The sequence below is a fragment of the Astatotilapia calliptera genome, chromosome 18, assembly GCF_900246225.1.
Source record: "Astatotilapia calliptera chromosome 18, fAstCal1.2, whole genome shotgun sequence".
Taxonomy (NCBI): Eukaryota; Metazoa; Chordata; class Actinopteri; order Cichliformes; family Cichlidae; genus Astatotilapia; species Astatotilapia calliptera.
Window position 1 is genome coordinate 7,640,021 of NC_039319.1, and position 13,355 is coordinate 7,653,375.

The 13,355-nt window shown below is 39.9% G+C and overlaps 1 protein-coding gene across 2 annotated transcripts in view; it reads left to right on the plus strand.

Moving 5' to 3' along the window:
- Positions 1-9,960: 9,960 nt before the first annotated feature.
- Positions 9,961-13,355, plus strand: part of LOC113009907 (contactin-associated protein-like 4) — a 122,434-nt gene continuing 119,039 nt past the window's right edge. For both annotated transcript variants that reach the window (XM_026148549.1, XM_026148551.1), the window contains exon 1: positions 9,961-10,162. In XM_026148549.1, coding sequence (XP_026004334.1) covers positions 10,078-10,162 — 85 coding nt within the window. In that variant the 5' untranslated portion in view covers positions 9,961-10,077. The remainder of the gene's footprint in view (positions 10,163-13,355) is intronic.

Consider the following 13,355-nt stretch of genomic DNA (forward strand, 5'->3'; position numbering starts at 1 on the left):
ATCTCACATGAGAGAAATAAAATTAAAGAAAAAAAAAAGCCAAAAAATATATAGAAGTGTTTTTTCCATGTCCTATACATTTTATTTAGAAATTTTTTTCTAATGGTCCTCGATTTGGAGTTTGTGGATTTTTAAAAAATGTTTTTTTAATATTCTTTATTTGACTCCATGTTTATTTACATCTTCATGTCCCTTAGCATTTTCTAGTTCTTAGTTTCACTTATGGTTTGCATTGGAGTTTACTCTCCAATAGTTAACTATTGGAGAGTAAACTTAACATGGGGAAAAGGCACTTAACATGCCTTTTCCCCATGTTAAGTTTCCTTTTGTCTGTGAGTTTCCCAGTGAAGTTATTGTTACTTACTTCCTGTTTTGCTGCCAGTTTGTTGTCTGTGTCTTCCTCCTCTGTGATTATGTTGATTATGTGCACCTGTGTCTTGTTTGCTCCTTGCTGTGTCTAATCCCTATTAACCCTCTGTGAATATATATAGTATATTTAATCATATAGCTGTGAGTGTATTGCAGGCTCAAACAAAGAACTATGTTCTTACTGCAAGGAGACAGTGGGAAATAGACTAATTAAAACCTTAAAATTATAGGTTGCCTCGATGGAACTAGACAAAAAGAAAGAACCAACACAAAAGAGTGAAGCATAAATATGCACTAAATTTCCAGCATTATGTAGCATATGCATTATTGGTGAGGCAGCAGTTCTATGACGTGACCTTCGTGTGACGGAAAACTTTCAGCCCCTTTCCGCTAGTACCTTTTATGGCTCGGCTCAGCTCGACTCAGTTTTTACGGTTTACTTAGTAATGACATAGTAAGGCTACATCCAGATGACCAGAATCAACTTTTTGGGACTACTTGGTCTGGGTTCAAGTGATCTGAAGAGATCGAAAAATGTGATGTGAACAGACTGCATGGTACCGATTGGCCAGTCAGTGGCCGAACACACCGAACAGCAGGTATACCACAACGCCAGAACTCAACGTCCTCCTTTGTTGTGTTTGTGTCAAATGCAAATGACAGGGATTTCTGGACTTGCTTTAATGACCCCATGCACATGTACTGAGTTGTTTGGAAAATGACCAAACCTGTTTTACATCTGACTGCGCTTTTGTATCGCCAACAATTCAAAGTGTGTTTAGCTGTATTTGTCACTTCACTGTCATGGCTAAAACCACCTCCCAGTGCCTGACATGCATCTATCTGGTACTTTTAAGGCAGCCTTGTATTGTTTTCCTAGGAGGTTTAACATGTCACTGCTGCCCTGACACTGCTATATGTTTGATAGCCTGCAGTTAGCATCACTTTGTACCTCCTGCATTTAGGAAATCTGTCATGAAATCGACTCTGGCAGGCCATTGCGTAATTACAGGTCTAAGCTTCCAACACAAGTAGAAAAGCCTTAAAGGGTGTCAGTGTACAAAGGAACACTGGTCACAATAACTGTGGCTTGAGTTGTTGTGGATTTAAGTGTTCTATAACAATATGGGACATGGCGTATTTATTCATACAAGTGTTGGGATGTTAAAATGTAAATACAAACAGAATGCAGTGATTTGCATACTATAACACAAAATATCCAATATTTGAATATGAGACAGCTGACTTTACAAAATGTGATCAAAAGATTGCAGGGATGGGATTGGCCTATGAAGATCTTCTAAAGATGATCAACAATTCAGGATCATCATCTTATGCCACTCTCAAACATTTGCATGGTTAATATTTTGAGGTCTGTAGAAGTCTGTTCCCTTACACTTTCCTCCAATATGTCGAAACAGTGACCCATCAAATCAGAAATACATTTTCTGTTTGTGTAAAAATACTCAAATACAGCACAAGCCATTTCCACCAAATATTCTCCTTGGGAAATTTCATCAGAATCATCCATTTAGTCTCACCCTGGGAGATCCATTCATTATTTACTTCTAAGTAGACTTAGAGATAAGGCAAATATCCATTCATAAAATGCAAAAGTTTATAGTAAAGACTTGAATTTTCTCTGAAGCTTGCTCCTCTTTTCTAGTGCACAGTAGCTCGATCTTAGCCTCAGTCTGAAAGAAACTCTGAGTGTCTCTTTTTGTTGTTGTTGTTCCAGCCAACTGGCCGGCCGGTCAGGCAGCAGGCCTCCAACAGGCTGCAGCTGCTGCTGTGAATATAAAGCAAAGTCAGAGTGCATTGATCACCAGCTTGTTCCATCTGGTTCTCAACATAAATACAAGTGTGGGAAGAACAATGAAGCAGGAGTTCAGCAATAACTTACATCATTCAGCAGTAAACTGACTCATGTCAGAGTGACTTTTGAGTCTAAAACTAATAGCTTTTCTCTGTTTGAGATCAATCAGGATACCGTAGCAAAATTAAAACCTTCTGTTTGTTATTAATATTAATTCAGCAAATTACAAGGAATTTCTAATAGCCTTATAAATTCTAAGTAAGGATTTTCTCAAGCATTTACACTTCATGAATAGTCAGCTTTCTCACTATCAATCAAAAGTATTCCCAAATCACACAGATCAAAACCATCATTACATCACTCAGTCAAACTTTGTTGCTCCCCATATTTCCATTTGCCACTCTGCTCAGTTCAGCATGTTTTGAGCTCTAAGAAGTCCCAAGCTAACATGGCCCCTTGGGGTCTGCATGGGGACACAGTGGGTAGAAGCAGATAGCCCTCAGTGAGCCCATGGTGGAAAAGAAAAAAGAAGTACTTTTAGCTGCTCCCTTACTTGCAAGGGGTTACCATAGTAGGTAGCACCACCTATTTGATTTAGCTAATTTTTTTTATTTATTTTTTTTTACAACAGATACCCATCCTTTGTGGGTTTTCTATATAGGAGTCCCAAAGAATAAAACTGATGTGGCCCCTGTGGAGGCACATCTACTTGAGCATATATGGGATAGATTGCCCACCTCATACAGCCCCACAGTTCACCCACACCTATCTGCTGTGGGCCTGCATGGACATGTTTGCTGGGTCAGTTGCTGATTAAGTGTTAAATGAGATAAATGGTGGGAATACTTTATTTAATCTAGGAGTCTTTTACTCGTTTAGTTTGGTTCATTTGGCAAAGTGAGAGTGAAGTCGTTTTACTGCAGGGGCAGCAATTAACAGATACACCTGCAAATTCAATTTAATTTCCCCTTTTAAGAGAATTGCTGTGTAGTTTGACAAACATGAGAACTAAAGAGACAGGTAATGATATTTTACAGCTAGCAAGCTTAGAAATCTCACTAGGAGTTTACCACGTTTACTGGGATCTCATTGGTGTATTCGAACTGTTGGCTAAATCGCAGAGTAAATTTGTAGAGTCAGGACTAATAGACACACTGTCCTAAGTGGATATATGATTTGACAAGTCCTGCTTGGAGACATAAGCATTCGAGTCAGTCTATACTACCATTTCCAATATATCCAGGCAGCTACTGAGAGATTTCCAGATGACAGAAAGGGAGATTGTTGCAACAGCTGAAAGGATGAGATGTTCTACAATAAACTCTGAAACTCTGGAATCACTGCCATTTCATCTATTTCATTTTCTTCATATACTAGCATTGATGCTAACGCTGTCTTTTTTTTTCATCTTAAACAAAGACTGCAGCAAGCCTTAAGTGTCAACATTAATAGTTTTGAGGTTGTGTTGACATCACAGCTCCCACAAACAATGGCCAGCATGTTAACCAAGAAGCTTAATGTAACCATAACATTTGGCACACACATGCATGTAACATAATGTTAGGATACATTCTAATTGTTTGGGATTTTTTATCCTCTTGATTTTTTTTTTAAATTTATCTTATACTAGGTTTTAGGTCTTTAAAGATTTTCAGCTGTACTAGTTTAATTCAGACAGGTTATGCGTGATAAAACGTTATTGCAAAAGCGTGAGGAAATGAACTTTAAGCAGCTAAGCTCGTAAATGAAGCGACATTATAGATTTGAGTTACAAATCAAAGTAAGCGACAGAGAGTGGAACCCTGGAGCACAGATGTTGCGGTGGTGATGCAGAATAAGAAGAATGATGGAAACTAAGGATGAGCCAAATGAGATGGCGGAGGGACAATAGATGGTCTGAAAGTTCCAGTAAAGACTACAATAAATATAAAGAACAGTAAGTAATATTTTAATCAATAAGCATATGTAGACAAGAGTGGTGTTATTTTGACAGGGAGAACTGATGTGACTGAGAGAAAAAAAGAACATCGAGAGCAGGTCATATAACCAACAGAAACTCTAAACTTACCCATTAAATTCACACAATTACTCAGTCATGGTGACAAGATAAATTAAGATGGCGAACTTGATAAAAATCATAGTTGTTAAACAAATGTTTTCCTTCAATTAAATGTTGTTTTTTAATCATTTATTAACAGAAAAAAAGGCACCACATTGACGTGGTGCATGTGAACATGTAAACTTTTGTGTTATTCACCTTAGTCACACTTTACATTTTTCATCCAGTTTTAAAACAACTGTCTTAAATGATTCTTGTTGATATGTCCTGTTAAATTCATTCATATTACAAGCATATGAGTATATATGATATAACTAGCTTATCACTTTAGCAAAGGAAAGATAATGTAATGTTATGCCCACATTTGTCACTAAAATATTTTATATTATCCAGCTGTTTCCTGACAAACAAGGCTTCAACATGAAAATGTAATTTCCTCCTTCAAGTTAAAAAAGAAGCCCCCAACGAGAGTGATTTGAGTCCTCAAAGCATTCATTTCTGCAATTTGGCTTTTATGCTGTGCTAACAGAAAAATAACAAACTAAAACTAAATGAGCCAGAAACCATCTTGCGAGGGGATGACACCAGCTGTGAAGCCGATGAGCCTTCATTTTGATGTCAGCTACACACCTGTCAAGTTTTGCAACTGCAGGTTGCAAGGATGTGACAAAATCTGTCTACACACACATAAACACCTGCCAAAATACTCAAAACTGCCTTTGTGCTTGTTCCAATCACATTATGTGTCTCCAGGACCATATTTTGCCATGATGGCAGAAAAAATAAATGTGCATGCACTCAGATGGTGATAACATTTATATTGATGCTACTGCGATTACTTCTTCATATGGAGAGTTGCAGTAAAAGTTTGAAAGAAAGTAGAATAGGGGGATGAAGCATGGGGCTAATAGTCTCTTGGCCCTCTGACTTCAGTCCCATTTACTGTGTGAAGTACTCATGAGTCACATCCATCTTCAGACATATAAATTTCTTCCAAAGCACACAAAACCACCTTTGTGGTAGTTGCTGTTCCAGTAAGTGGAAAACACACGCACGCATGTACGCGCACAAGACAGAGACAGACAGAGAGAGAGATAAAGAGATTCAGATGATTCTGACGAAAACACAACCAGCTGGTAATAAAGAGAAATAAAGAATCTTCACCTGGACTTGTTTGAGTCTATTTAAAGCGTTACACAAAAAGTGCATGCTGACTTTAGTAAATGATAGTTGAGTGAAAGGAATCCACAGGAACTGGAGGATGTTGGCCTCTGACCTGTGGCTGTCAGACTAGAACCATAAGCTCCAAAGACAGACTACTATATGTGAAAATGGGAAAGAGACATAGAATACAACGTAACTAACTACTAGTGTAACACTGGACATAACATAGCAGTTGAAGTCTGAAGTAAAAATCCCGCTATTATAGGATCCACCAGTGGTTTTCAAGTATTGTGTTCCCAAGACAAACCATAGAGCAAAGCACACCTGCATTCATATCTGTGCAAAACAGCATCTATGGAAAGGCTGTCAGCTCTTTTGAGTGTGTTGTCAGACGAAGGCACTTTTAATCATCTAGACCTAGAGTGGCAACTACAACTTTTTTGCTTTGCTACAAGTTCCACAAGTATACACACTTCCTTCATAAGATACCCAACAATAAGAAACTTACAATCTTCATTGTCATTCTGTGACCCATTTGGCCTCATTCAGCTTTGACTGATTCTGCTAACAGTCTGAATGTGGCTGCTACAAGTCAGCCAAAGGTCTAACATACATCGTCAGTTGTGTTATGATATTTAGTCATGGCCAATCTTTTGGCCAGCCCTGCAACTGAGTCATAAATTGTAAATATTCCCAGATTAGGCACAGATGGTGTCTAGGAAGATTGGCAGCTCTTCACAATAGTTTCTACTGATTTTTTTCTGTTCTTTAGGTTTTGGGTCATACTTGTATTTAGCTGTGGGTTACGGTTTACTAAAAACAGAGGTTCCACCACATGGATATATAGATATCCTCTTTCATAACGGTCAGGGTCTATGACATGTCATGCTGCAGTAACTCTCATCATGTGGCAATAAGACAAATATCTCTTTTATAAAAGGTTTTTAAACCAATTTTCTGCAATTTGCTTCTGTTTTCTAACTGAGCGTCAACAACATACAAGTGTAGGATTATTTTTATTATTTTTTCTGCAGTTGTATATATTCCAGTAATGATGTATGTGTGGCATAAAATCCCAAGGCACAAGTGAACTTTATCACATAAAATAAAAATAAAATAAAAAGTAGGTTTGGTGTTCGTGAGGCAGCCGGCTCAATGCTTGACTTCACCAGGCTCTTACATCTTGTGGAGCCCTTATCTGTTAGTATATTCAAAACCTTAACTGGCACTTTGTAAATCAGGCTTTGCTCCCTATCGACCTTAGTGCACCAACAAGACTGACATTCTTGATCCATCTATCAAGCTTCTACTTTGTGAATAGGCTTGCAAGAAAATTAAACTCCTTAACTTACTAATCCAACCCCTTTTTTTTCTGCAGAGAGTCACAGCCTCACAGTTTTGGAGTTACAAATAAACTTCTCCTCGAATGACAAATTTCTGAGAAGCCATTAACAAAGTCATTACCCAAGGCTTAATGGTGACAAAAATCCTAAAGTCTTTTGGTCCTGATGTCATTTTGCACGCATTTCCATGAAACCACAGCTCAGGCGGCTACGATGTAAAGGACGTTTCTCTTTGAAATGAAACAAATTGCTTTCCCCACATTCCCCATTGTGGCTCAGTCACACACAGGACCGCCAAATGATTTTTATCAAACCTTTGAGATACAGCAACAACTAATCTTTCCCTAACAAAACAGAAACGGCTCATTCTGGGGGTTTTTTCTAAGCTAAAGATTGTGAAATGATTTTTCAACACTTAAAGACGAGAAGAAGTAAACAAAAACTGACATCGCCTTGTTCCGCTACAGACATCAGCTTCAGACAAAAGTGACAGAACCATTAAATGGCTTGTGGCATAGCTCACATTCAAATCATTTAAAAATCTCTTATTCGCCTGATGTGAGCATTAAAAAGCCAGATGGTTTCTCCGTATGAGACGTGTCCACAGGCCAACCAGGGGTCAGACACTCATGTTGAGTGTTGTCCACATGCAAGGTGTGGTCATCTCTCTCTGTCTCTTTCTCCCTCCCTCAGAAACTGACTTCAGTGTTATTTGATTCCCCTGATGTCTTGCTGTTTTCTCTCAACAGGTTTTTTATCGTCTGACTCCCCTGCTGTCTACGCTCTCAGTAGGTTTTCATTATCAGATTCCCCTGCCGACAATCTCTGCACGCCTTCCCCTCTCGTCTTTGTTTTCAGGGCTCTTTCTTTTAATGTACAAATCCCGGTGAATGCAACCAAGAGCTCCTCTCCCGTGTAGGTTCTCAGTTACCCCTCTTGTCCACTGAAAGGGGTGTGCATCTGAGCTAACACAGAGCTGTTTTATTCAAGGTTTTCACGGCCAACTCCGTGAGCTGCATGAAAATTGGGGTGCATTTTTTTACACAGGACTATCACTCCATTTGCATTATTCCTAATGCTGCTACACGCTGCTCTTATTTTGCTGGAATACATGTGCAATTCTGTGAGATGTTGGTCCAGATACATACAATTTTAACATAATTACTTTCAAAATGACATGAAGAAAATAATGGGCTCAGAGGAGTAAAGAAGAATAGTGTTTACCCCCCAGCCAGTTGTTATATTTCATAACAGAAGCCTTTAGAGTTATATACAATGTATTCTGGAGTTTGAGCTGCAACTATTTTTAAGCTTGCAGTACGATTGTGGCTACGTTGCTACCAACAATTCAACAGTCATCTCCTGCAGGCTGGATAAAGCTAGTAATTTGCAGACTACTTGCTGACTTCAGCCTTTGCAGAGAGTATCTAATCCACATTTTCTATGCTTATTGTCAATAATGTCCTCACAAACATAGCCTAAGTTTTCAATAGTGAGCCAAAGGCTGTGATCCATAAGCGCAGGCTTTAGATTGTTCTAAACATTTAGTTTCAATCATTTTTTTTTTATTATCTTGGCTGTGTATGATGTCACTGGGAGCAGCTATTGATAATTTTGTCATCTCAGGCACTTGGCTCTGGCTGTCAGCACAGCAGCACCACCCACCTGCTGTTAAAACTTTCTGTTTACAACGTGCAGCCAGGCAAAAGAACATTTTCTTAAAGGGAACTTAATGGAAGAGGAGTTCAATGATCTTGTTTCAGATTGCAGGTGAACTCTAGGGCTGGGGATGCTAATCATCCAAAGTTCTTATTGTCCAAAAACATTAGAAAAAGGAATCTGCAATGATCCATAAATTATCCTAATATGTCTGCATATTCAGCCCTCGTGGTTTGGAATCAAGTGGTGTGAAAGGTTTCTGTGGTTCTTTTGTGATGATCTTTAAATATACAGAACCCAACTGAATTTAAATTGAGCAAAACCACTTCACTCTTTCAGTGTTACTCAGCAGGCAGTGGTGAATAATTATGACCCACAATAAGGTCAAAAGTCTTCATTGGCATTCATTTAATTTATGTTCTTAATCTGTAAGGAATCTGATTCTTGCAGAAGAGAATAATATCTGCATAAAGTTGCCGCTATCAGGCTGTGACAAATGATACAGATTGACACTTGATTTCATCTGCCAGCAAAATCCAACCCTTCCCTTCAGGAATGACATATAACTGCTCGATTTATTTAGCACAGTTGGTTTTATATTGAACCCATCTTCCTTTGTTTCTGCTGTTTCTGATCAGAGAACTGGAATCTCTCACGACCTGAATATGACCATACAAATCTTCTCATTTCGATTCTAGGTTGGTTATTTCCCGAGAAGTCGGTATGATCAGCCTCCCACTCACTGTCATGCTCACTGCCTGCTATTGTCTTTCACACTGCTGTACATGCTGTACATGTTACACTCACCCTGGGGTTATACAGTCATGTACTTCCTCTGTTATCTCTTCCGAAACACAGTCCTCAGTGTCACTGCTGCTCCCATTGTATCTAGTTTGCACTAAATGCATCATCGGTTATTGCTTGTGGATATTATTCACTTTCATATGACACCAAACTGCTACACAACTCTGTATGAACACATGTTCTTTATATAATTTATTTTAGCTGTTTTGGGCTAACTGGTTCATATACAGTAACATTCAAAAGGGTTTAGCCATCTCTCATTTCTTTATATTTTGAATTTAAGGGGACAGATTTTCTTGTAATCTTTAAAATTGGTGCTGGGCAATAGTTCTCCAGATTTTCTAAATGTCTTCAGAAACCACAGGAGTGTGGGTTTTTTTTTTTTGTGTGTGTGTGTGTGGATTCAAATTGGACTCAGGATACAGAAGTTCATTGTGTTGATAAAGGATACTTAAACATGCAGACTGGAGAAGCTGACCACCAAAGATCTGATTGGTTAACAATCTGCTCTACCTCCTGAGCCATAGTCAAGAAAAGTCACTCTTACAGTGGGTAGCTAAACATAAATGACAATGACTATTTTAGCATGGTGATATTAGCATATAGCTAAAAAACAAAACAAAACCTGAGAACAATTATCTTTGACTGAAACATCCAGAAATATTTAAGTTCTGATAAACTGGACGGGACTGCACAACACACTTCAGCCACCTCTCTCCCTCTCTTATTTTCTCTCTGCCCCCTCCTCCTCCTCCTCGCTTGCCTCGCGCTTGAGGAGATCTCTCTTGTAGCTGGAGAGGAGAGGTCGACCGTCTCTCCTCTAGCAGCCGCCGGGCTTCTCTGCAGCCTCCTGCCGCTTCATCATGGATCTGGGGACTAAAAGAGTCGCTTGGATTATCGCTCACGTCGCCCTGCTTCTCTCCATCTCTTACGGGACAACCGGAGAAGGTGAGCCGGCTGTGCGCGTCTTACTTTTCCCGGAGGATATGCGGGGAGTGCGGGCAGCGCAGACCGCACAGAGCAGTGTTTAATTTCTTTTTGGAAAATCAGAGTTTCTTGTCTCTGTACTGTGTGCAAATGTGTTGAGTCTGTTGTTTGGTGAACTTGTTGTGATGATGAGGAAAATGTGGTGCTGCTCTGAGAATTGGCGCGCCTCTGTTGCGCATCACTGTACCGAAGTGGTTCGCTGTAGTAAGAGTGATCAGATCTCCTCTTGTTTACTAAAACTCTATCAGCATCAAAATTACACACATAAAGTGAAGTCGACCTTATTTACAATGCAGATTTTCACCTTTCCGACTGTTAAATATTTAATCCTCACATTTTATTCATGGTAAAATATTTCCTCTTAGGGAGCTTGGCCACGAAAACGAGGACGGTGTTGCTCTGGAGAGGTATCAACATATGTATTTTAATCTAAGCTGAAGACGGCAGTTAATTTGCTTTGCATGCTCTAAAAGCACATTGTTACTTCATAGTTAATTTGGTGTTCAGTACACCGTGACGATCATCCTGGAACTGAGCCACGTCTGTTCGTACACACACGCACATCTGACAGGAGTCAGGTGTGGGAGAGAGAAAAATGTGGAACGCAGATCGGAGAGACAATTTGATTCCGCAACTTCTTTATCTAACTGAGCAGTTATTTTATAGCTCAGGTCATCTGTAAACGTGGAGGCAGGTCTGAGATCGTCCACATTTCGCTGGAGTTAACGAAAAAAGAGGAAAATGGAGACGAATTGATGTGAATCTTTATGTGTAATAAGCCATTGCAATTTTTAACTGAAACAGATGTAAAAGTTCTCTCCGTGGTTTTATTCTCCTTTTCCACACTTCCCTGATATGAGACCAGATGCTCTATTTGTTCATTCTTTTCATGTCTTCTTCTTCATTCTCTTCCTTGACTTTTCTTAGCTGAAGAACCAACACCATCGTCTTTGTCCATTTTCAGTATTTCATTCTTGCAGTCTGCATCCTTGTAGCCCTCTCTGTGACACTTTGTGACACATCTTTATGATAATGTGGCACATTACCATAAAAGTGACAAAGGAAGCAATCTGCACCATTATTTGTGGTTCTGCTGCAGTTTGATGGAAAGATGGTCAGGTGAAAGACAGTAAAGAGAGTGAGTTGCAGACAGATTCTTTCTTTCTTCTGTAGCTGGATGGATGAGGGGGGCGCAGGTGATGTCAAGTTATCAGATCCACTATACACTACAGCTTCACCAAAATAGCTTAATTTCCTCAGCTGTTCCGCCGTATCATATCCTTTCTGCTCCTTTTCCTCCCGCTGCGCCTCTCTTCTCTTGCTTAAATGCACTCATGTCTCTGCTCATTTCTGTTCTCTCTCTCTCTTTGTCCTCCTGTTTGCTGTCAGCTTCGTCTCTATACAGCAGATTTCCTTTTTTCGTCTTCTCGCTCCGCTTCTCTCTATAATGCCATCTTGTTGTGCTCCCCATTACCTGGGTCTTTGCTCTGCAGCTGCATCTGAATAGAACGGCTGCTTGTATCGTGTCACTTCCTTCCTCTTTTGATTTCCCCACCTGCTTATTTTGTCAGTGTCATGGCCACATCACTTTATTTTGCTCACTATTTGTACTCTTTCTCCTGACACACTCCTTTTTTGGGTCATTTCTGAAAACTCATTCCGTGTGCTTTTGTTCCTCCCACTACCATTTCTCTCATGTTGTAAAAAAAAAAGAGCCTTTTTACAGCATTTCACTTATCAGTAGATAGAAATATATCAATTTTCTGTTGGTCCAGCTTTAAATTGTTTTGGCCCCTCTTTCTCTGCCTGTCTCTCTCTGTTTGTGTCGCACAGCCTGACCCAGCAGCACACTCATCATGCATGGACCATAAACCACAGCAGCGTAATAAGTTAAGACTGCAGGGGCGGAGGGGGGAGAGAGAACACCAGCTGCAGGTTTTAGACTTAGCCTTATATCTACATCTCCACCACCCCTGGAGATGGTTCACTGTTCATTATGGCTGAGGTACTAAATGACAACAAAGTAGAAATACATATTTTAACAGCCACAGATGGTGCTCCAATGACTTGTTAGCCGGAGGAGTGGAGCGCTGGGTTTTGTGTGATGAGATTCAAGAAAGTGAGTGTGTGAGTGAAACAGCAGGGCCGCAAAGTCACTGCGCATTTAATCACCTTTTGATATCAACAGCGTGACAGAGTTCTGTGTATTTTGAAAAACCTTGTTTGTGAAAGTAGAGCAGTGAAGGGCAGGTCGGTGCAGTCTCAGCAGAGACCAAACGTATTACTAAAAGGTTTCATTCAAACCACAAAATCTGTCTCGCATAACAACATCAGGCGCTGAAACTTCTTCATTACTTTTGATTTCTTATGATTCCAAACCAATAAATTGATTCTTGGTACCAAAATTGTTTTTAAAAATATTTTTTATATTTTCCCTATATTGGCTTCTCTTCATTCACTTGCTGTCAAATCTAGAATTGAATTGAGAATTCTGCTCCTTACATTTAAGGTCTCGAATAATCAGGCCCCATCTTATCTTAAAGAACTCATACTACCATATCATCCCAACAGAGCACTTCACTCTCAGACTGCAGGGTTATTTGTGCTTCCCAGGATATTTAAAAGTAGCATGGAAGTCAGCTTTCAGGCCTCTTTTGTGAAACCAGCTCCCAGCTTGGATTCGGAAGATAGGCACCCTCTCTACTTTTAAGATTAGGCTTCAAACTTTCCTTTGCGACAAAGCTTATAGTTATGGCTGGATCAGGTGACCCTGAATCTACCCTAAGTTATGCTGCAATAGACCTAGGCTGCTTGGGGCTTCCGATGGTGCACTGAGCATTTCTCCTTTTCTGACCTCTTTTCACTCACCATGTGTTTATACATCGCTCTGCACTTAATTATGAGTAATTATTCATCTCTGGCTCTCTACCGCAGCATGTCTTTTGTCCTGTCTCCCTCCCCTCACCCCCAGCCGGTCACGGCAGATGGCCGCCGCTCCCTGAGCCCTGTTCTGTCAGAAGTTTCTTCCTGTTAAAAGGGAGTTTTTCCTTCTCACTATCGCCATAGTGCTTGCTCAAATGGGGTCGTCTGATTGTTGGGGGTTCTCTGTATTGTTGTAGGGTCTTGAGCTTACAATATTAAGTGCCTTGAGGTG